The sequence below is a fragment of the Typopeltis vanoorti genome, chromosome 14, assembly GCF_054136105.1.
Source record: "Typopeltis vanoorti isolate ZY-2024b chromosome 14, IOZ_Tvanoo_1.0, whole genome shotgun sequence".
Taxonomy (NCBI): domain Eukaryota; kingdom Metazoa; phylum Arthropoda; class Arachnida; order Uropygi; family Thelyphonidae; genus Typopeltis; species Typopeltis vanoorti.
In genome coordinates this window covers 7,711,284-7,733,234 of record NC_143562.1, presented here as the reverse complement: position 1 = coordinate 7,733,234, position 21,951 = coordinate 7,711,284, and the positions used below count along the sequence as shown (strand labels likewise).

The 21,951-nt window shown below is 35.3% G+C and overlaps 1 protein-coding gene across 3 annotated transcripts; it reads right to left on the bottom strand.

The window, feature by feature from the left end:
• Positions 1-7,855: 7,855 nt before the first annotated feature.
• Positions 7,856-21,731, bottom strand: LOC150099154 (uncharacterized). 3 transcript variants are annotated; one of them, XM_090403856.1, is made up of 2 exons: positions 21,543-21,731; positions 7,856-10,652 (listed from the first exon to the last, which is right to left on the bottom strand). In XM_090403856.1, exon 2 carries the CDS (start codon positions 10,249-10,251, stop codon positions 8,575-8,577), a length of 1,677 nt encoding a protein of 558 aa, XP_090259982.1. In that variant the 5' UTR covers positions 10,252-10,652; positions 21,543-21,731; the 3' UTR covers positions 7,856-8,574. The 3 variants fall into 3 exon arrangements, with proteins under 3 accessions (XP_090259982.1, XP_090259984.1, XP_090259983.1); XM_090403858.1 differs by lacking the exon at positions 21,543-21,731 and adding an exon at positions 21,098-21,340; XM_090403857.1 differs by lacking the exon at positions 21,543-21,731 and adding an exon at positions 21,104-21,340.
• Between the last annotated feature and the right edge of the window lie 220 nt (positions 21,732-21,951).

Sequence of the window (21,951 nt, the reverse complement as noted above, 5' to 3'; positions counted from 1 at the left end):
TTGAGTTTATACATCAGTGATTTTCTATAGCAATGCTACAATTTGGATATAAGGATTACACACACTCCAAACTTTGAGACATTCAGCTAACTGAACATATGAAACAAAAATTTTGAGTATTAATCCGATTTTAACTTTCACCTGGTGAACATCATATATACATACAGGGTGTTCGGGATAAATTTGACAGTTTCGTAAGGAAAAAGAAAATCTTCTTTGTATCTATTAAATTTAATGAATTGACAAAAAAACATTACAGGCAGAGTTAATTACAATACTATCAACAAGATTTACTCAAAATAACCACCATTAGCATCGATCACAGCTTCAATTCTGCTTCGGAACCTCGAACAAGCTGATGCTACAGTCTCCCTGGGAAGGGCCGCAAAAACTGTTTTAATTTTATCCATTAACTGGGCTTTTGTATTACTGGAAGTGCGATTGGTGTCTTTTTCAACTGCGCCCAATACAAAATAATCCATGGGGTTAAGGTCTGGGGAGTTTGGAGGCCAAACATTTGGACTGGTGAAGTCGTAGAAATTTTCAGACAACCATTTTTGACTTTTCCCAGAGGTGTGGCAAGGGGCCGAATCCTGCTGCCATACATACGGCCTACCCTTGTTATCCAGGGCTTGACTACAGTTAGCAACTCCACGAACAAAGCCCGAATTCCAATGCCAGGGTTCTTCAACACCTGTTCCTGCAGATTTGCGAGGAATTCTGCTGTACGAACGCAATCAGATCGTCTGCTAGGGATCTTTCTTCTTGCTACATCCTCGTAGTCACCATTGCAAGTCTCTAGTTCATGCCTGATTGTTTTTACTGTATTCAGGGAGCATTGGGCAGCAGTCGTAATATCCTTATTTTGATGGCGGGCACGAATCATCATGATACAAGTTATTCTCTTCCATGATTCAGGTGGGTTCCAGCTATCCATCCTTTCTGACATCTTGTATATGAATGAAGAAGGGTCCAAACTTTTAAATGAAGAGAAGTGTGTGTTAATACATGTAACTTACGGAAAAATATAATTAATTATAAATATGTCAAATTTATCCCGAACACCCTGTATATATATGTATATTATATCGTTTCTCATTGCATACTGATCTTCCTTTGATTTATCAGGCATATTTCGTCCTTCTCTATTCGAAACATTACATTTTTGCTTGCATAGTCTAAGTTTTGGGAGTAATCATATAATTTGGCACAGAAAGTTTCTATTTTTAACAGCCATTAATTTATTTTGTAATATAGTGGACTCACCTCTCAATCTTTTTAGAGAACTAATATTTTTTTGTGTGATTTTCTTGATTCTAAAAATTTTAATTTGTGTAATTCTATTTTCCTTATTGCTTCACCTAGCTCAGAAAATTAAATTCTACTTATATTATAATGTCCAGATTTCTTTTCATCTCTCTCTCTGTTTCTTCTGTATCGAAGGTTTCTGGTTTTATTCAGTTAGTTTTCTTGCATTCCAACAATCTCTCTCTCTCACACACATTATTCAATAGAGCTTTTCTTGGATAATTTTTAAGTCTTAACACGTTCGCTGCCAACTATGAGTATACTCGTAGTTGGTATATGAGTCTCACAAGCCAACTACGAATATACTCATATGTCGATTACCGACCTCCTATACCAAACACTAGTTAACCCTTAGTATAAGTACCTTAATTTGGACCCTTCACTTGTGAATAAAGCGGAGAGCAAGTCTGGGGGCTTGGTAGAAGGGAAATAATTTCAGCTAAAATATAGTATATTAAATGTGCCTCAGAAGCTACCTACGAATATACTTGTATGTCGATTACTGACCTCCTATGCCAAGCACGAGTTAACCCGTAATTTGTAAATCAAATTAAAACTAATAAAATCAATAAAATAATAAAATGATAATAAAAATAATGAAATTAATAAAATAAAAACCAATTTATTCAAATTACGAATGGTACACTTAAAAACAATTTTCCACACACAATGGTGGTTTTTCCTGGCAAACAGGACAATAATAACATGTTTTGCGTCATTGTTTGTTTTGTGTACATATTCAGCATGGCTTTGTCGGGCAATTCTTTTTTTCTGTAGGTGGTAAAATTTCCAAATAACGAAGATCCCGAATCCTGCTGATATTCTGTGATGCTGTAAGCAAATCCATTCCAATAAAAACTGAGATAAATTGATCTCTAAATTTTAACGCAGTCATTGCGTTTCCAGTAATTATATTATAAAATTTATGTGCATTTTGAATGTATATATCAAAAATGTGCATTGCCAATTTCTTTGGCCATCTAATTGTCTTTCATAAGGCAGAATAGTAAGAAAGCATTTGATCAGAAAGATTGATGCCTGACATACCTAAATTATAGTCCCTAACAATATTTGGTTTTAATTGAATTTTACCATTCCGATTTTTCGCTTCAACCATTTCAAATTTGTGCATATTTGAAATGGAAAGAACTTCCCTCTTATCCTTACATTTGCGATGATGAATTCATTAAATTCATCATTGCTTATATTAGCGTAAGCTTCTAATTCATTATCAGTAAGTTTTCTTTTACTGGTCATGGCGAAACTAAAGATTTTTAGAGACTAGACGCAATAAACACAGTCGTCAGCACATGTAATATATAAGTGAGGGTGATACGAGATTACTCGTAGTTGGCATATGAAACAAAATTCTGTCTAATAAGCCGGCTACGAGATTACTCATAGTGACCGTGAAGCGAAAGCACTTGGTGTGCGCGAACAAACTATGCCCAAGGACCGTGGCAGTGAACATGTTAATTCATACTTTTCAGTAAATCTGTTGTTTTGTTGTTGTTGTTTATTTTTATTAAATTTAGAAAATTTAATAAAATTAATTAAAAAATTAATAGTCTTTTTTAAAATTATGTTCTGTCTTTCTCATATTTTGTTGATGACAATATTCGATCTCCCTAGTCTAGTGGCCTAGTCCATATTTTGGAATTATTTCCAAGCCTCCACAGAGTTCAAAGCCATTATGGAAGGTGAAACACATTCACATACCACAATAACTATCATACCCTTGCTTGAAGACATTCAATGTTGGAGAACTCATCATCCACTCTGGCAAATTCCCCTCATTTACCAACCACAAAGCAAAAAAAATCGCCTTTTCACTTCCTTACTCATGTAACCTACCACAATAACTATCATACCCTTGCTTGAAGACATTCAATGTTGGAGAACTCATCATCCACTCTGGCAAATTCCCCTCATTTACCAACCACAAAGCAAAAAAAATCGCCTTTTCACTTCCTTACTCATGTAACCTTCGTACAGTTTCCACGTCACATTATCCTATACAATTCTCTTGTGGCTATTTGATAGACTCCTCATACCAAGTTACACATCTCCCTCATATCACCCATTTTCCTATCTGTCAATAGTCTGCCCACAATTAAGAGAACCATAGCTGGCAGAGTGCCAAGAAGAGTCAATTCATATTGAAGGGGAGAAAAGAATAAGGGATATACAAATTCGTCACCAATACGCAAAATCACATGCTTAATGCATAAAATTTTCCAACTGTTATACATGAAAAATAGTTAACCCCTTTAAAAAGTAGAATGTTCATAAAAGAAAAGCTAATTTTCCAACATGTAATAATAAATACTCATCTGACGAAATGGACTGATTACTCTAATATCGTAATGGATTCGCCTTCTTTTGCCATGCACAGAAATGTCGAGGGATCTGTGGATGAACTATAGCTCTGAAGATCACATTATCTGTTCTCAAATTTAATATTCCAGAGTCATAAGATAGTCTTAGTTATTTACCCCTGCACTCTCTCCAATGTTTCCATATCACTAATACAGCTTGATGACCAGATATGTGCACAGAAATCCAAATAGAACCTAAGTGATGGAACTTCCTTTTCCTTAAGTTAGTGTTCTTTGCATTAAAGCTGCAAGTTGGTAGGTAATCCTTACAACTTTTGCAACGTGTTGTCTGAAGTTCAGTTCCCTATCCACCAAGATTAACATATTCCTTGCATCCTCACCCTCCTGAAGCAAAGTTCTAACAATATGGTAAACCTTATACACTGAAATGATATTCCAATTCTTCAGCCAAATGTATTCAAATCCTCTTGTAACAGCAAATGCCAGACATTCTTGACACTCTTCCTAACTTGGCATTAGCAGCACACAACTAAATATCTACTTTTACACCATGAACTATATCAATGATATAGTTCATGGTGTAAAAGTAGATATTGAACACTGCACTTCCACACACAACTTGGCTCTTATTAGTCAGCAAGTTGTGTAATCCATGGTGTAAAAGTAGATACTGAACACTTCACTTCCGCACACAACTTGCTAGCTCCTATTAGTCAACCATCCCAATAACCAAGCGCGCCCCCCCCTTTCAGCTGTTTCGACAGTAATTTACTTTATCATGCAGTACTCAATCATATGCTTTGGGGAAATCCAAATAAATTACTGTATAAGTATCTCTCAATCCAAAACGCTAATCATCCTATTATAAAATGTAACTAAGTTATTACTAAACCAAGACTTTGCCCCTTAATAAACTCATGCTGCTCTAGAGAAATTTCCATTCTCATCAATCCAAGTTTGTATTCTATCTCTAACATCTTCGGCACTACACTTGATATACACACTAGCTTATAGTTTGATACTACTGATGGATTCTCTCTCCCTTATGTAATGGTAATATTTTTCCTTCTTAGCAGTCTTCTGGGACTGTTCCTGTTGCCAGATCTGTAGACCTGTTTAAGAACCAAGTCAGGAGCACTGTCAGCTTTTTCACACATTCCTACAATGTATGTATGTATCCCATCCAGTCCTACAGCCTTTTTCACATCAAGGTTACTTAATACTCTAAACACTTCCCATTCTTGAGCTGTTAGTCTTTTGTCTTCTTTCCTATTAACACCACTCTTAGCCTCCCTTACATGATATATACTAACAAAATACTCATTAAGTCCAAAGACTCATCCCACGATGAGTCTTTGGACACCATTAAGGTGCCCATACAAAAATAATTAAACATTTCCACTATATCTTCAGCAGATCTGATTTGTACATCATCTCCAGCAACTAAGGTAAGTCATCTATATTAATCCTTATTTCTACCACCAACAACTATGGAATTCTTTATGGTTTTACTTTACTGCTTCAGCCAATCTCTTTTCATATGTCGATTTCTCTTTCTTTATTACACCTCATCTTCCTAGCACCTTATACTCCTTATGCTGCTAAGGGATACCTTGTTCTTTATATCTCCTCCATAACACTCTACTTTCTCAGAAGCTCCTGCATAATTCCATGTTTCATTTATTTCATTCCTACTTTATCCTTTGAACACAATCTGATAATGCCAAAAGCAAATGATTCCAGCCCAAGTTCCAGGCACTGCTGATTTCTCTCTTCAACTGATAAAGCCACTGCTCAAGTTTCCTTAATTTTCAATAGTCCCCTATTCTTTAATCTCTCTCTCTTGCTCTCATTCCATAAAGCTTGTACCTGCCTAGTCCACTTGCCACATGATAACTCTTCCCCCAGTTGGTGGCATCTTCAATTATGATTGTATGATACGATATTATTAAATCTAAGACCCACATGTTGCTTCGACTACTTGCTAGTTGTCACTAAGCAGTTCAAGGAATTCATTCTCCTTACCCACATATATTTAGCAGTCTTCTGGGATTGTTCCTGTTGCCAGACCTGTTGAAGAGCCAAGTCAAGAGCACTGCCAACTTTTTCACAGATTCTTACAATGTATGTATGTATGTATCTCATCCATTCCTGCTTCCATTGTTCAGGTCACACATCATTATCACCTTCCTGTCACGCATCAGTCTAATCTGTCTGAACATTTCAGAATCATCTCCCTAGCCTGCAGCAGCATCTCCTACTGAATATCTAAAAGTTGTGCTAACCTCGACTTCACACCCAAAAGGCCTCAAAGCAATTATCGTCACTGTTTTCTTCAAGTTCCATACTATAAGGAAATAACTCTTCTGAAATCATCAGTAATAAATACCCCACCTCCTTTTATCTTTTCTGTCTTTTTTGAAAAATGCTAAAACCATCACATTCTACTCCTGTGAATACATTATCTTCTGTTAATGTTCTTTTACTAACACCAATGATTTGTGGACTGAATGAGCATCCTTATTCCTAATAAATCTTACAGTGATGTATAAGTACAGTTCCTTACTCCTTTTCCAGAATTCCTAACCTTTGATTTTATTGCTTCTATTAAGGCCATCCCTATCTTGTCATCCTTTGTCCATTATCCCATTATCTCACACCAATTTCTGATTCAAGTGCCACTGTCTACTTTTGGATTCCCTGGCTGGCTACGCATTCTTCTACTCTCATCAACGATCTACTGAGCTGCATAGTATCGTTCTCACTTTACTGTAAACCATATAAAATAAACAGCTCTCTTTTACCTTGAAATTTATCACTTACATCCACAAACTCAAGTCCTCCTTTTCCACACATTCCAACTGTCCCACATGATAACTCTCCCCCCCCCCCAGTTGGTGGCATCTTTAATTATGATTGTATGATACGATATTATTAAATCTAAGACCCATATGTTGCTTCAATTACTTGCTAGTTGTCATTAAGCAGTTCAAGGAATTCATTCTCCTTACTCACATATATTTAGCAGTCTTCTGGGACTATTCCTGTTGCCAGACCTGAAGAGCCAAGTCAAGAGCACTGCCAGCTTTTTCACACATTCCTACAATGCATGTATGTATCTCATCCATTCCATTTGTTATCATGTTCTTTTCCAGCTCTCTAATATCATATCTTGGCAAACACACACACACACACACACACACACACACACACACACACACACACACACACACACACACACACACACACACACACACACTTCTGTTTCACTGTCTCTAGTAACACTTACAAATACCATTCAACCTCATTCACACTTCCTCAAAAATGACATGTACCAACCTGCACAGTCCACTCCTCTGCATTTCCTCTTATCTTCACAGCCTCAGACATACTTTTGACACCTGCCTCATTTTCAGTATATTATAATATATTACTTCCACCATTCCACTACAATCATTCAGTTTTGATTCATCTGCAACTGAACACTTTCCTTTTTACATCTCCAACTACCAATATCTTCTTTAAATCTCACTCTGCACATGCTTCAATTTATTCCACAACCTTACCAATTTTCTAATAAACTCACTTGTGTTCATGTCTTTCATACTAGCTTCTTCCACTGTCTTTTACACTTCCTCTATCTTACTACACTGACATGTCATCCAGCAAATCTTCACTACATTAGCTATTCCTGATTTTTGAACACACATCGCTTACATCATTCATGCCATCATTGACTGCTTCTATCACCAGATCATTTGTTGGCTTTTTCTTAAGTTTCTAACACTTATTCACTGCTCTTTAACAGTATCTCTTTTTACCAACAAACAAACACTCATTCCTCATTACATTCTTGCTACTATCACCCTCAGTCAATAATATTTTCTAATTGCTGCTAGATGTGAATTCCATTCAATTATTTATCAATAAAGTCATCCATCAAAATGATTTTGATGATTTACCAATGAGTTGATTTCTTGTGAATCTCAAGATGATGATATCAACAAAACTAAGACCAAGGATTTGACAACTGCATCATAAAATGCAGTTAAATCAGCTGAATCAGTAACTGTTTGACCATATAGAAACTTTCTACTAAGATTAACATATATGTGAAATATTTTTTTTAAATAAACTAAAATGTGCGTAATAATAAATAAAATTTGAATCAGTTAATAACATTCTTCTGAAAACTGCAAGTTAAAATATTGCATTTTATGATAAGACCTTGTTATTAAAACAGGTTTATTCTTCATTGTTAATTGAATCAGCAAGATTTGACTTTTCCAGAAGTTTGATTTTATGTTATGATTTCAGCTAATTATCATACAATACACATATAAACCACATTAGTACTTGTGTGACATACCGATTTAATAATTACAAAACTAAATAATAAATTATACCACATGAACTCGATCAGAAAGGTATGCAAGCAATAACTGAATCTACCATAAACAAGCTGTTAAGAATGCAGTAAACTCATGAAAACTTAATACAAAGAAGCCTACTTCCAAATGAATTTCTAAGATTTCCATCAGGTAAAAGAAATTCTTTGCAGTAGTTAACTATATCTTTAAAATCCTAGCCATATCCGATTTAAGATGACACATGATACATGTTCACATTATTTTTAAATAGTTTCACAGTTAAAATGTACTACCTATAAGTGCAAATTTTTTTAAAAGTCTAAGATGTTCACGTTGTGAATATAACTTCTAGAAAATGAGATCAAGATACATCACAAGATTCACAGTAAAATAAAATGTTTTTAATTAGCAGAAATAACTTTTGTTGCACATGATGTGTGATTTATCACATATCAATTTAAGAGAGAAAGTTTCTCACTGATGTCACTTCTAGTGTATTCTAAGATTTGCTAGTTCTGAAAATTATTTCTCATGTTTCACAAGTAAAATATTTCTTACTAGTGAGAGGTTTTTTTTTTGTGTACATTAAGATATCCCACTACTGGAAAAGCTTTACCACAGGTTTCACAGGTAAAAGGTCTCTCATTAGTGTGAATTTTTATGTGTCGCTCGCGCTCATGATTAGTTAAAAATGGTTTATTACAAGTCTGACAAATAAAACGTTTCTCACTGGTATGAGTTTTAGTGTGTTGTCGAAGGGTTGACAAGAGGGTAAACGATTTACCACATGTGTGACACAGAAAAAGCCTCTCATTAACATGACTTTTTTTGTGTCGTTTCAAATATTCTTTTGTTATAAATGATTTTCCACAAGTTCCGCATGTAAATGGTTTCTCATTAGTGTGAATTCTTTTATGTCCATTAAGATGTCCCAATTGTGTAAATTGTTTGCCACAGATTTCACAGGTATAAGGTTTATCATTAGTGTGAATTCTTGTGTGTCGCACAAGATTTGTATTTGTAAAAAATGATTTACCACAAATTTTACAGGGAAAAGGTTTGTCATTCGTATGAAATCTTCTGTGTGTTTTAAGAGTTCCAAGTTGGGAAAATGATTTACCACAAGTTTCACAGGCAAAAGGTTTTCGATTTGTATGAAGTATTGTGTGTACTTTTAAGCCTCGAAGGTGTGCAAATGACTTACCACAAGTTTCACATAGAAACGGTTTTTCATTAACATGTATTCTTGTATGAATTCTCAGATCACGATTTCTGAAAAATGATTTACCACAAGTTTCACATGTAAAAGGTCTCTCATTAGCATGACCTTCTGTGTGTCTTTGAAGATCATATTTCTGGATAAATGACTTGCCACAAGTTTCACAAACAAAAGGTTTTTCATTAGTGTGAATGCTTATGTGTTGTTTCAGAATGTAATTGTATAAAAATGATTTACCACATGTTGGACAGAGAAAGCGTTTCTCCTTGGCACGAAAAGGTTTCTCCTTGGCATCAAAAGGTTTCTCATTATTGTGAATTTTTGAATGTAGCTTAAGGTCATTATTTCTTAAAAATGATTCACCACAAGTTCCACAGATAAAATTTCTCTCCTTTGTATGAATTACCCTGTGTATCTTAAGATATCCACACTGTGAAAATCGTTTACCACAAATTTCACAACTAAAAGGTTTCTCGTTAGTGTGAGTTCTTCTATGTACCTTAAGATTTTCTGATCGCACAAACTGTTTACCACACATTTCACAACTAAAAGGCTTCTCATTAGTGTGAATTCTTGTATGTAATTTAAGCTGTTGGTTTGTAGGAAATGATTTTGCACAAGTTCCACAAGTGAATGGTTTCTCATTAGTGTGTACTCTTATATGCACATTAAGATTTTCTGTTCGTGCAAACTTTTTACCACAAATTTCACAACTATAAGGTTTCTCATTAGTGTGAAGTCTTGTGTGACGCTTAAGACCTGATTTATATAAAAATGACTTACCACAAGTTTCACATATAAAACATTTCTGATTAGTGGGAATTCTTTTGCATGTTTTAAGACTGCCTGCTTGTAAAGTCGATTCAAAAGCTTCAGATGAAAAAGGATTTTCATTGATGTGAATTCTTGTGTGTTGTATAAGTTCCTCATGTTTTAAAAATAATTTGCCACAAGTTCCACATTTAAATATTGTCATTAGTGAATTAATTTTAACAGAAGGCTCACAATTTGCCATTTGTGTGAATGCTTTCCCAGAACAAACACATGAAAAAGACTTCTTATTAGTATGAATTCTAATATACCGTTTAAGACCTGTAACATACAAAAAGAATTTTACACTTTTGATATAGGTAAAGTTTGTCTAATAAGAGAAGCAATATTTTAAAATTTCTGATTAGAAATATAAAACTGACTTCTCTAAAGTTTCATATGTGTATCTGGTCTGTGACATTGGTAATATGCTTTGTTCTTTCTTTAGCTGAAGTGGAGTTAGCAATAATTTTACTCAAATATTTTCTGTAATAATTCTATCTCACATAAAAAATGTACAAAAAATTCAGCACTACTTATGAATGAAATGTTCTGCATCGGTTATAACAGGATGAGCTCTGCTTTGCTGTATCAATAAATGCAGTTCTATTAAAAGAAAAGGAAAAAAAAAATAACTGCAGTTTAGATACACTTCAGTAAATTGCTAAAACACAAATTTATAAAAATTACAATATTATACTGATGTAATACAAACTGTTATTGAAAAAATTAGAATGAGCATTTGATTGCTGAACTCTCTGGAGCCTGTAGTGAATTGTTCCACTATAAATTTAACTATCATAACCTCTATCATGATTAATTACTCCCTTACCTTTCTGATAGTTTACTGTCCAATTATAACATTCTCTTCACTTTGCTGCAGTTTGTGTAATATTTGACTTGAGCATAACATTCTTTTCATAGAAACAGATTATGGACTTTGGTATTGGAGTCTTATATACCAAGCTCAAAATCATTGTTTCCGTGAAAAGAATAGTAACCCAAGAGACAGTCAAGCTGACTATATAAACTGATGGAATGTAACAGAAGCCCATGTAAAAGGAACATACATCAGAATCCCTTAGCTAGATGCCTCTACAACTCTCAATGACAAGCATCTGGCTAAAGGATTCTGCTAAAGCATGAAAGCATATCTATTTTCTGTAAGCTCCTGTCACATTCCATCTTTTAAGAGAGATGTACTTGAAATATGCTGTATTCATATTAATAAACTAATTCATTACTAATATTTGACACTGGGAAGTTCTTTCACTTGGCTGAGCAGTGGGAAGGAATGATGACAAGAGGCCAATACCAAAGTCCATCCCTGGAAGTTAAGAAAGGAAACTGTGAGCAAGAGGGCGTGGAGTGGTTCCTTTGCATGGAGGGTGGTTGAACCATGGAATGCATTGCCTGATGGTGCGGTGGGAGTGAGAATGGTCAATGAGTTTAAGGAGTGATATGATAGACTTTGTGTTTCCTAGGAAGGACCTCCCACGATGAGTCTTTTGACTCCATGGAGGCCTGGATAATTAAAATAATAATAATTCTTCCATAACATTGCTTCCACATATTACGATAAGTGCCAATTACAGAGGATGGAAATTACACCAATGGATGGCAATTTATTGATCAAGCTTTGATGCCAGATACAATCAAATATTCAGTTAATGTCAACAGCAATGACACGCTGCTTCAACCTTTTCATTGTGTGTGTGTGTGCGCATGTCCAGATAACCTCCAATTAGTGGAGAAATTGATTGCTGATGAAAATCTTCATTATTTTGGAAAAAAACTGAACTAAAGGCTATCAGTCAGTAATTTCACAGCAAACTTTTTTTTTTTTTTTTTTTTTTGGAATAGGTTGCATATATATATGCAACCTATTCCAAAACTATTAGAAACATATTTGAAACATAGTTCAAGTCAAACCTATTAGACTTGAACTATTAACCTATTAGACATGGAGTCAAAAGACTCATTGTGGGAGGTCCTTCCTAGAAAACACAAAGTCTATCATATCACTCCTTAAATTCATTGACCATTCTCACTTCCACCACACTATCAGTTCAAGTCTAACCTATTAGACTTGAACTATGTTTCAGGTGCAAACTTAACTGTTTGCTTACTTGAGATTAGGAGTTAAATAACCAAGCTTATAAAATTACTTAGTAACCCTAATATACAGTGTCCCCAAGTTAAAAAATAATTACATCTATATCTCCTCCAAAGATTCTTATTAAAAATAAAAACACCTTGTAGCAACTTGTATAGGTATAGTTGATAAGGCTCTGTATTACTAAAACCTTGGTATGGAAGGGTTTTGAGATGCGGTGATTGATTCATTCAATCCAATACTCTTGGAGGGTAATGGATGGCAATGCTGTAGCTAATGAAGTTCTAACTGAGGCTCGGCTATTGCTGTTACCCTCCTGCCATGACCAGAGCTTTAATAGCTGAATAACACCTTATCCCTACACTGTCCTCTACAGATAACGGGGAATATGAAAAGCATTCTTGCTTCGCCCCTTTAAGCCAGTCCTTATAAGGACTATAACCTTGGTATTAGGGTCTAGCTACTCACTGAGGAGACCTCAAAAAAGGTTGAAACCAGTCTGGGTAGTGACCCCACCCATAATGTATTGCAGAATACATCTTTTAGTGAGATGTGCTTTACATTATGGGAAATACTAAGAATAATGATCAGAGCTTTACCCACCTTTACAATGAGTTGTCCATAGACTTGAACCATGTTTCAGGTGCAAACTTAACTGTTTGCTTACTTGGGATTTGGAGTTAAATAACCAAGCTTATAAAATTGGTAACCCTAATATATATATATACTGGTTTCTTCATATTATATATATACTGGTTTCTTCATATTAGGATAAGAGCCAGCTGAGTATAAAGAACTATAGAGATGATATCAGTCAGGTGTTAGTTGTAGAACAAACACAGCTTTTGAGCACATCTGAGATGGTGCCATCAAAATTGGAAGAATTTTTGGTACCTAGGTTATGTAAAATTCTTCTGGTATCTTTATTTATTTATTTATTTTTTACTGAAAGACCACAGAAGATGTGTTCTGTTTCTGGTAGGGTAAGTGGTAATTTGACTTGGTCATTGATGAAGAAGCTGGAGAAGAATTAACTCTGCTCATCTTTATTGATACCACTCTGTATCGATAAAGATATCAATTGATATCACTCTTTCAGGTGAGTGAAAGTTGATCCTAATAACTTCTGCAAGGGATTAGAATGTATGACTGCTATTTGAATAGGTCAGCTTTCTGCTGTTGGCTATTCAAAATCTGGCCTAATAGCTTCTGCAAGAGGTTAGAATGTATACCTGCTATTATTTGAATAGGTCAGTTTTCTGCTGTTGGCTGTTTCAAAATCAGGCCTGCACTTGTTGCATGTTTCATCTTATGATGAAGCCTGTAACAAAGCAGTATGAAGCTTGACTTCTTCTTGCAAGCTGTCTGTGGTATAAAGAATGTTTTTCTTGTTGCCTTTTTTTGTTGCAAACTTGGATGTCTTTTAATGTCTGAAATACATCCTCTAGATGATTTTCATGTGGGGAAGAATTATTGGAAAGCTTGAAGAAGGCTGCAGAATTACTGATATTTCCAGAGAGCTTGGAATCTAACATGTGTTGTATTCAAGCTCTGGACAGCATTTCAAATCAATGAATTATGTTCCAGATGTTGGCTAAGCTCTACCATGGAACATGAAGACAGAATTTTGGTTATAACAGCAAAACATAATCGATGCACCACAGCAGCTGAGCTTGCAAGTCAGCTCCATTCAAGCACAGGTATATCTCAACAAACTGTGGCAAGATGTCTGCAACAAGTAGGCCTATATGCCTGAAATCTGCATCCCTTTATGCACAGCTCATCATAGAGCATGTTTTCAGTGGTGTTGTATCCATAAAAACTGGACAAGACACCAATGGACTAATGTACTCTTTACAGATGACAGTTGTTTCAGTCTTTCCTCTGATTCTGGACAACACTTGCTCTCACAGGAAAGTGGTACTGCTTACTACCATGAGAATGTTTTTGAAAGGGATATATATATACAGCAGTGCTGGGGTCATGATGTGGGGAGGCATTATGCTTAACGGACACACCATGCTGCAAGTGCTGGAAAAAGGAACTATGACTGGTGAATGATACTGCAATGAAGTTCTTCAATGTCATGTTCAACTGTTCTGTGGTGTTATAAGCAAAGAATTAATTTTTATGAATGACAATGCCACACTACACTGTAGACGAGCAGTGGAGATACTTCTGGAAACTGAGGATATTAATCGAGTCGAGTGGCCAGCACACTCCCCAGATCTCAATCCCATAGAACATGTTTGCAATACAATAGGGAGACGCAATTGCTGCTCGAAATTTCTCTACAGAAAGCAAATAAGGCTTATCCTTGCTCTGAAAGGGGAAGTGAACCAGTTTGCCTCAAGAACTGCTGAATCATTTGGTGCTAATGCATGGCATGACGTTGTGACAGCTGCATTACAGTTCGAGCTGGAAATATTCCATAGTGAAATGTCTCTCCTCATAGTTTTCTGTACGTACTGTACATTAATTCCTTAACTACGTCTTTAAGAAATTTGTAACTTTGACTAAAATGTATTGCAATTTAATCTGTATGAAATTTATAACACAATTTTTGTGTAATATAATTTATTAGTATACTGGTAATAAATTTATGCCCATATTTGACTGTAGGAATGAAAATATTTTCATATACAAGTAAAAATGTAGTTCATCCTTAGCTATTGGTCACCAGTGCATGATCTGGAAAGTGGATAGGAATTTTAGATGGAGTAAGAAATGAAGGCTTTCATGGCAGTGAGAATAATTTCTAATAATCACAACTTGTATTTGGATCTGAAGAGTGGAAACAGTAGTCTGTTCATGGAAAGGAAGAGAAGTTCTGGAGATTATCTCACTTGGCATCCTTATAGTGCCAAAGAATATAACATTGGGTGGCTAGAAGGAGGGCTGTGCGAGAGGAAATCTGTACAAGAATGTAGTTCAAGTTACTGCAAGGAGAAGTGACCTCAACAGCAAACCTGAAAGGAGATCTGGTTAAGGAGATTAATTGTGTTGAGAGTGGAGTATGGTATCAGGTATTTGAGTCTGTAGATGTACTTTTTGCATTAGGTCACAGTTTGCAGCAAATACTTCTGCATCTCATCCAGCTTGGTTAGTGGAATTTGAAAGGGGAAGTTACTTAGAGTTGTGAACATTAAGGTTGCCTAGGAAGATGCCATCATTATTTGACAGTTGGACTGCAGAAATAAGTTTCAAGGATAAGAAGTTGAAAATAACAGTGGATTTCACAATCTGGAAAGTGGTAAATACAGCAGATGAACATTACTGAATGGGGCAAGGAAACCTTGTAGAAGTCAAAAGAGAGAAATCTAAATTTGGCATTGTTTAGTAAGTAATATAAGATTGCACACAGATCCCATTCCTGTGACAAATGGAATCCTGCAAGGTGTAATTTGGCCACTTAATGTGGATTGTGGTTGGTATAGCTGAAATTCTGTCAAAAACAAGAAGTTTTTAGTGGATATGATGATGTATATCATTTATGTGGCATTCATCCATGAACATGCTAGCAAAATGGATGTGAAAGAGATTTTTTCTGAAAAGTTTTTTGGGTATATAGTGTATATATATATATATATATTATTTATTTATTTTTGGTTCAGGATACTGTAATAAGTTTAGTTTAATCCTTTATCCAAGTGTGAGCAAACAAAGTTTGCGCCTGAAAGTATCTTCAGGACTGGGGTAAGGTAGTGCAACACCAGGCAACTCGTTGCAAAGGTGGAGAAAGCTCTCTCATCACTCCTATCTCAGTATCTCCCATAATGCAAAGCACATCTCCTTGCAGATATGTGTAATGCTATGCATTAAGGCAAGGGCCACTACCCATACCGGTTTCGACCTTTATTGAGGTCTCGTCAGTGGGAGCCAGGCCCAGTAGTGGAGATACAAAGGCAGAAGCAATGAGAGGTCATCCTAACCTATGAGTTGCCAAAGGGTGTGCCACCTTATTATTAAATTACTCCTGATTCAGAGAAAGATGTTGAGAATTTATTTTTCACTTGGTTAGACTATAATAAGTTTAGTTTAATCCTTTATCCAAGTGTGAGCAAACAAAGTTTGCGCCTGAAAGTATCTTCACTACCTGGGGTAAGTGCTGGGGTAAGGTGTTGCACCACCTTACCCCAGTCCTGAAGATACTTTCAGGTGCAAACCTGAAACCTGTCAGCAAAACTAAACTTATTATAGTCTAACCAAGTGAAAAATAAACTCTCAACATCGTTCAAGATACTGATTTGTAATTTTTGTTAAAGTTAGTTTTGCTGACATGTCTATTTGCAAAATATGGAAAAAACAATGAATCATGATTTGTAGATGGATGTCAAAGATGAAATGCCAAGTTTTCAAATTATTTCCTGCATATGCAATGATAGTTACACTCGCAACATAATAATATATAAGATACTTCAATTGAATATAAAAGGGAAGAAGAGGACAAGGAAGACACAGAAAATCTCGGCTGGCTGACATCAGACAGTGGACTGGCATGATCTCTGAGGGACTGTTCAAAGTGACTGAGGATCACTCGAAAATGGCACTCAAAGAAGAAGATGCCATAGTAACGTAAACTTTGTAATATGGATAATCACAAATTAAATGAACAGTTAACACAATGCATCAACAGATAACTTCACAATATTACCATGGTTTTTCATTACAAATGTCAAGAGTGACATCATAACTCCTTGTCCTAGATATAATATAACGCAACACTTCACAGACAGGGCACATGATTTCCAGCTTTTCATTCTTACTTGGCTGAATAACCAAGTCTTCAGAAAGATCACACTTCTATGGGAAACTCTAATATTTAAATACTTTGTAGCAATGACAAGTCATGCATCCACAAATGGGATGTGATTTAGTGATAAATCTCTGCTAAATGTTAAAATGTTCCCCCCCCCCCCTCCCCTCTTTTTTTTTTCATATTTAGTGCTTTAATTGTTTGTATATAAAATAATCATTAAAATTCATATGTGCCTTGTTATGTTGTTTGAAAATTAAAGGATAACCCAAAAGAAATGTCCTTTCTGACTAGAATAATATGCAGTGTCTTGAATTTTTACACTCATTTTTGGTTTAGTCATTTGCTTTGTTTCACTTTTAGAATTTGAAATTTTTTATATTCAAACATTTACAAAATTTTATGAATATTTGTGATTTTATTAATCCTAAGGAAAGTCTGAAAATTTAAACATGGATATGGATCTGCGATTAAAAAAAATACTCTTCATTGTTATAACTAGATTTTTCAATAATTAATTTGATATCTTAACTTCCACATTTATTTATTATGTTCCCTAACAATGCCTAATAAAATGTCTGTTTATAACTGAAGACAAAGAGGCTAAACTGAAATAAAACATTTCATAAATAAATCAAACAATAAGAGTTTATTACTATTATTACAGGCAACTCCAAGGAATCCTTAGACTCATCGAGGGAGGTTCTAAACATCATGTCAAGAACAATTCAGGATTCACACAGTATCTATCATACTTTGCTTTGAACTCATTTACAGTCATGGCACCCACAACAGACTCCAACAGCTTATTCCACTAATTCACCAATCTCCAAGTAACAAACCTAGTTCTAACAACCCTGCTAACTACACTCTTGCTCAGTTTCCATGGATGGCTCCCAGTTCTCCTACCACCAGAACTGTTTTGAAACATTTCTCTGAATTAATCTTATAAAAACGACTAAGTAATTTCAATGTCTCAATCATATCACCCCTTTTCTGCATATCAACCAATTTCTGCAACCAACAGATCTTCAACCTGTTCTCGTAAGGTTAATTCCATAGACCAGTTACCATCTTGGTCACTTGCCTCTGGATCTTCTCTACCTCCTCCCCATCAAGAAAAAAAAAAACCCTAGTGCCCAGATTTGGGCACAGAAGTCAAGATGGGGTCTTATCAAGGCTCAATAAAGAGGAACAGTAACCTGCTTGTCTCTGCTCGTCAAAGTATTCTTCAGTAACTAAGTGATCTGATGAGCTGCTTTAGCCACTTTTGCTATGTGCCCCTAAACTTCATCTCCCTATCCACCAACACTCCCAAATCTCTGGCTTCGTCAATTTGGTGGAGTACAGTTCCACCAATGTGGTATACTGCTGCTAATCTTTTCACCCGAAAATGCATAATCTTATACTTTCCCACATTAAACTGACATCCATTCTCCTTAGCCTAGTCTGCCAATCTATCCAAATCATCCTGCAAAATTTTAATATCATGTGTATTCATTATTGCTCTATCCAACTTTGCATCATTCACAAATAAATGAATAGTTCCTCTCAGATCCTTTCCTATATCATTAATGAACAAATTAAATAGCAGTGGTCCAAGAACAGAACCCTGTGGCACACCATTAGTCACAGGCCTTCTTTTGGACTTTACTCCTGAATAAACTACTCTCAGATATCTCTCCATCAACCACCTTCCTATTCATCTCACCAACCCTATATCCATCCCCATGTGCTGGGCGAATGCTGGTCTTGCAATTCACGCTTGCTCTTGTTATCATTCAGGGAGTGAGAGGTGTGACTGAAGTCTGATTAGCGGAATAATGAATTACTGACCATTTATAACTATATATTTAGAAATTTATGTACATTTAATCATACAAATACAACATTTATTTTACGAATGATATTCTATCTTTTTCAATTTAGCTACTTGAATACAAATTCTATCCTACGGTTTTCTTTATGAACTGGTCATAAAAAGTTGGTTGTAACTTAATTTTTCTTGGCTAGAGCTACGTTGACTGTGTATGGCCTGTGTTTAAGCAACAGATTGAGACGACGTGAAATGGCTATGCACGTGCATGATATCACAGTGCTGCAGAAAGGACCTGGAAGCTCCTACAATCGAGCAAGCCAAGGTACAGTAGCTTTGACTAGACGAGCAAGCATTGGCCTTCGATATACAGCGCAAAGCTCAATTATTGTGACGCAAGCTTAAGACGTCTTCTGTCTACAAAAATAAAAGCCTAAATGGAATGCTTATAAATGCATGCATTTATTAACAAATAAATATTACTTCTTTCTCAATTAATGAGATGCATGGAAAATTCGCCCCTGATGTGCTGCAGTTTACTGATTAGAATTTCATCCTGTCAAAGGCCTTAGCAAAGTCCAGCAGTATCACTGTAAACCCATTACCCTTATCCAGTTCAGCTGTCACTGTATTATAAAATGTGAGCAAGTTACTGAGGCATGATCTACCTTTCACAAAACCATGCTGTCTCCCATACGGTATCCCATTTCCATCTATCCATTCCTTTATTTTGCTCTTGATTACCTTAAGTTAGGATATATATATATATATATATATATATATGTAAGTAGATGTAGGCAAAGCACATCTCCAGGAGATGTGCTTTGCATTAAGGGTAAATATTAAGATTAGTGATCAGAGCTTATTCTACTTTTACCATGAGTTGCCTTGGTCTTGCACCACGTGCAGGATCAGCTAGACTTACAACACTTGCAGGCGCAAACTTTACTTGTTTTCTGTTTGCTTACTTGGGAAATGGAGTAAAACCAGGTTTAAAATAGCTTGGTATCTTTAACATATATATATATATATATATTTATATATATGTGTGTGATAATTTTTTTTTTTTGTTACGTGACTTTCACTGATGAAGGTTGTAAATTAATAGATATACTAACTGATATCAAGTGTAAAGAATACAGTATTTTGGGGAAATATAGAGAAGATGGGAGAGGAGGGATATGATGTTATAGTATCCCATGCTTTAAAGATCTCCACTTGGAAACTTGCCAAGAATAGTCTATTCATGCTGAAGGGGAGAAAGAAATGAAGGATGTACGAATTGTCGCCAACACGCAAAATCACGTGCTTTATAGGTAAAATTTTCCAACTGTTATACAAGCAACATAGTTAACTACAATGATCATAAAACAGAAGTTAATTTTCTGACGTGTAATAATAAACAACTCATCCCACAATACGGACTGATTACCCTATTATCGGAATGGATTCTCCTTTTTGGGACATGCGCAGAAGTGTCAAAGGGTCTCTAATCTGTGGACGAACTATAATGATATTGGATGATTTGAGTCCAATTAGAGAAACTATGATTGCAATATTAGTAACAGTCTTCAACAGACAATTTTCAATGTAGTGGCAAGTTTACAGCTATCTGGTGCATGGAGTCCAACATGATCAAGTAAAAGGTGGGTTGCTGGTGACAGTGAAATGCAATGCCAAATAAACCTATTGGGTACTAAACAATTAATTGCTTTTAGTGACTTGACTTATGCAATTATTGACTGAGCTGTTGTGAAATTTCTTTAAGCAGCATGTCAAAAAGGAAGTCAAAGAGTACTAGACATGATTATTGTGTCTGACATGATTTCAGTTAAAGCTGTGACTGTTCTTCCACCAGTGGTGGCAGTGATCATGCTGTTTTGACCTGCAAAGTGGCTAGGCATATGGATGTTCCATTCTCTAAAGGCTACATGCTGAACTACAATGCAAGAAATTATGAAGAACTGAGGAAGAACTACGTTCAGTCCCATAGTATCAGATGCTAGATGGGAACGCTATTAAGAGAAAGTATTAAAGGGAATTATTAATAAAGTATTTTAAAAATACATCAATGATGCAATATCTTAATGTATCTAGTCCCTAGAGTTCAAAGAATAGGGCGGGAGGGAAATGGATATGTAATCTTATTAAACAAGAGATCATTAATAATAATAATAAAATTACGTGGAAGAAATACTGTATGCATAAGGAATCTGTTCGTTATGAATATCAAGCGAAGGCCAGAAGAGTTACGGAAAGATAAGCATGAGTACAAGTTTGAAAGCTAAAGACAAACAACCGAAACCAATTGTATCATTATTATTAAAACAAGTAAAAGAAAGAATGAATGGTTTTCTTATTACATTCACCTGTTCAGATTTTCCATGAAGCCGATTTCAACAGCGGCGTTGCTTGCGAGGAGAAGATACTAAATCTATTGCGTAAACAATAAGAATTCATCAATACCGGTTGAGGGGATATCGTCAAAACCACAAAAGGGTGGGACGCTATCCCATGCTTTCATCTCACATAGACTACACAGCATCTTAGCATGTGACAACCTATCAAATGTCAAAAAAGATTAGTCTACTTTTAGTAAGAAACCGCTAAACTAGATGTCTCATGAACACGACGCCATTCACGAGAAGCCCAACCTGCCCTACGACAAAAAATAAGAAGAGTAAAAAAAACGAACTTATATCAAAAACTTTTAAGATCTCAATTATTTCAAAACTTTAAAAAAAAAAGAAAAAAGTAGACGATGGCTATTTAGGACGCTAATTAAATGGTTGTCGTGTAATTACTTACGATTCATCCACTCGGGGCCTAATGTAGAACTTTATTATTAAAACAAATGCAATTTACATATCTTCCACCGGAAAGCCTGAAACTTAACAGATCTTTCATTTATTTGAAATTCTTTTACTTATTTACATCATCATTTCATTCATATGAGTATTCCGCGTTTCTCTTTCATGATCATGCAACTTGGAAAGGTTGGACGGTAACTGATTTGACACGTCTTAAAAGTAAAATCTGGTATCGAGGCTATCAGGTAAAAAAGACATGCTGTTAGGAAGTTTCTGAAAGATCTGTGATTTTGTTGATTTATTAAGTGTTTTCTTAGATTTAATTGAGTATTTTTTAATATATTATTGTAGTTTTTAGTGTAATTATTATACTACAACATTTTAAAACATAACTGCAGAAATATTAT

Bases quoted from the DNA above. Each gene is read 5' to 3' on its own strand.
- LOC150099154 (XM_090403856.1), bottom strand. From the start codon at position 10,251: ATGGCAAATTGTGAGCCTTCTGTTAAAATTAATTCACTAATGACAATA.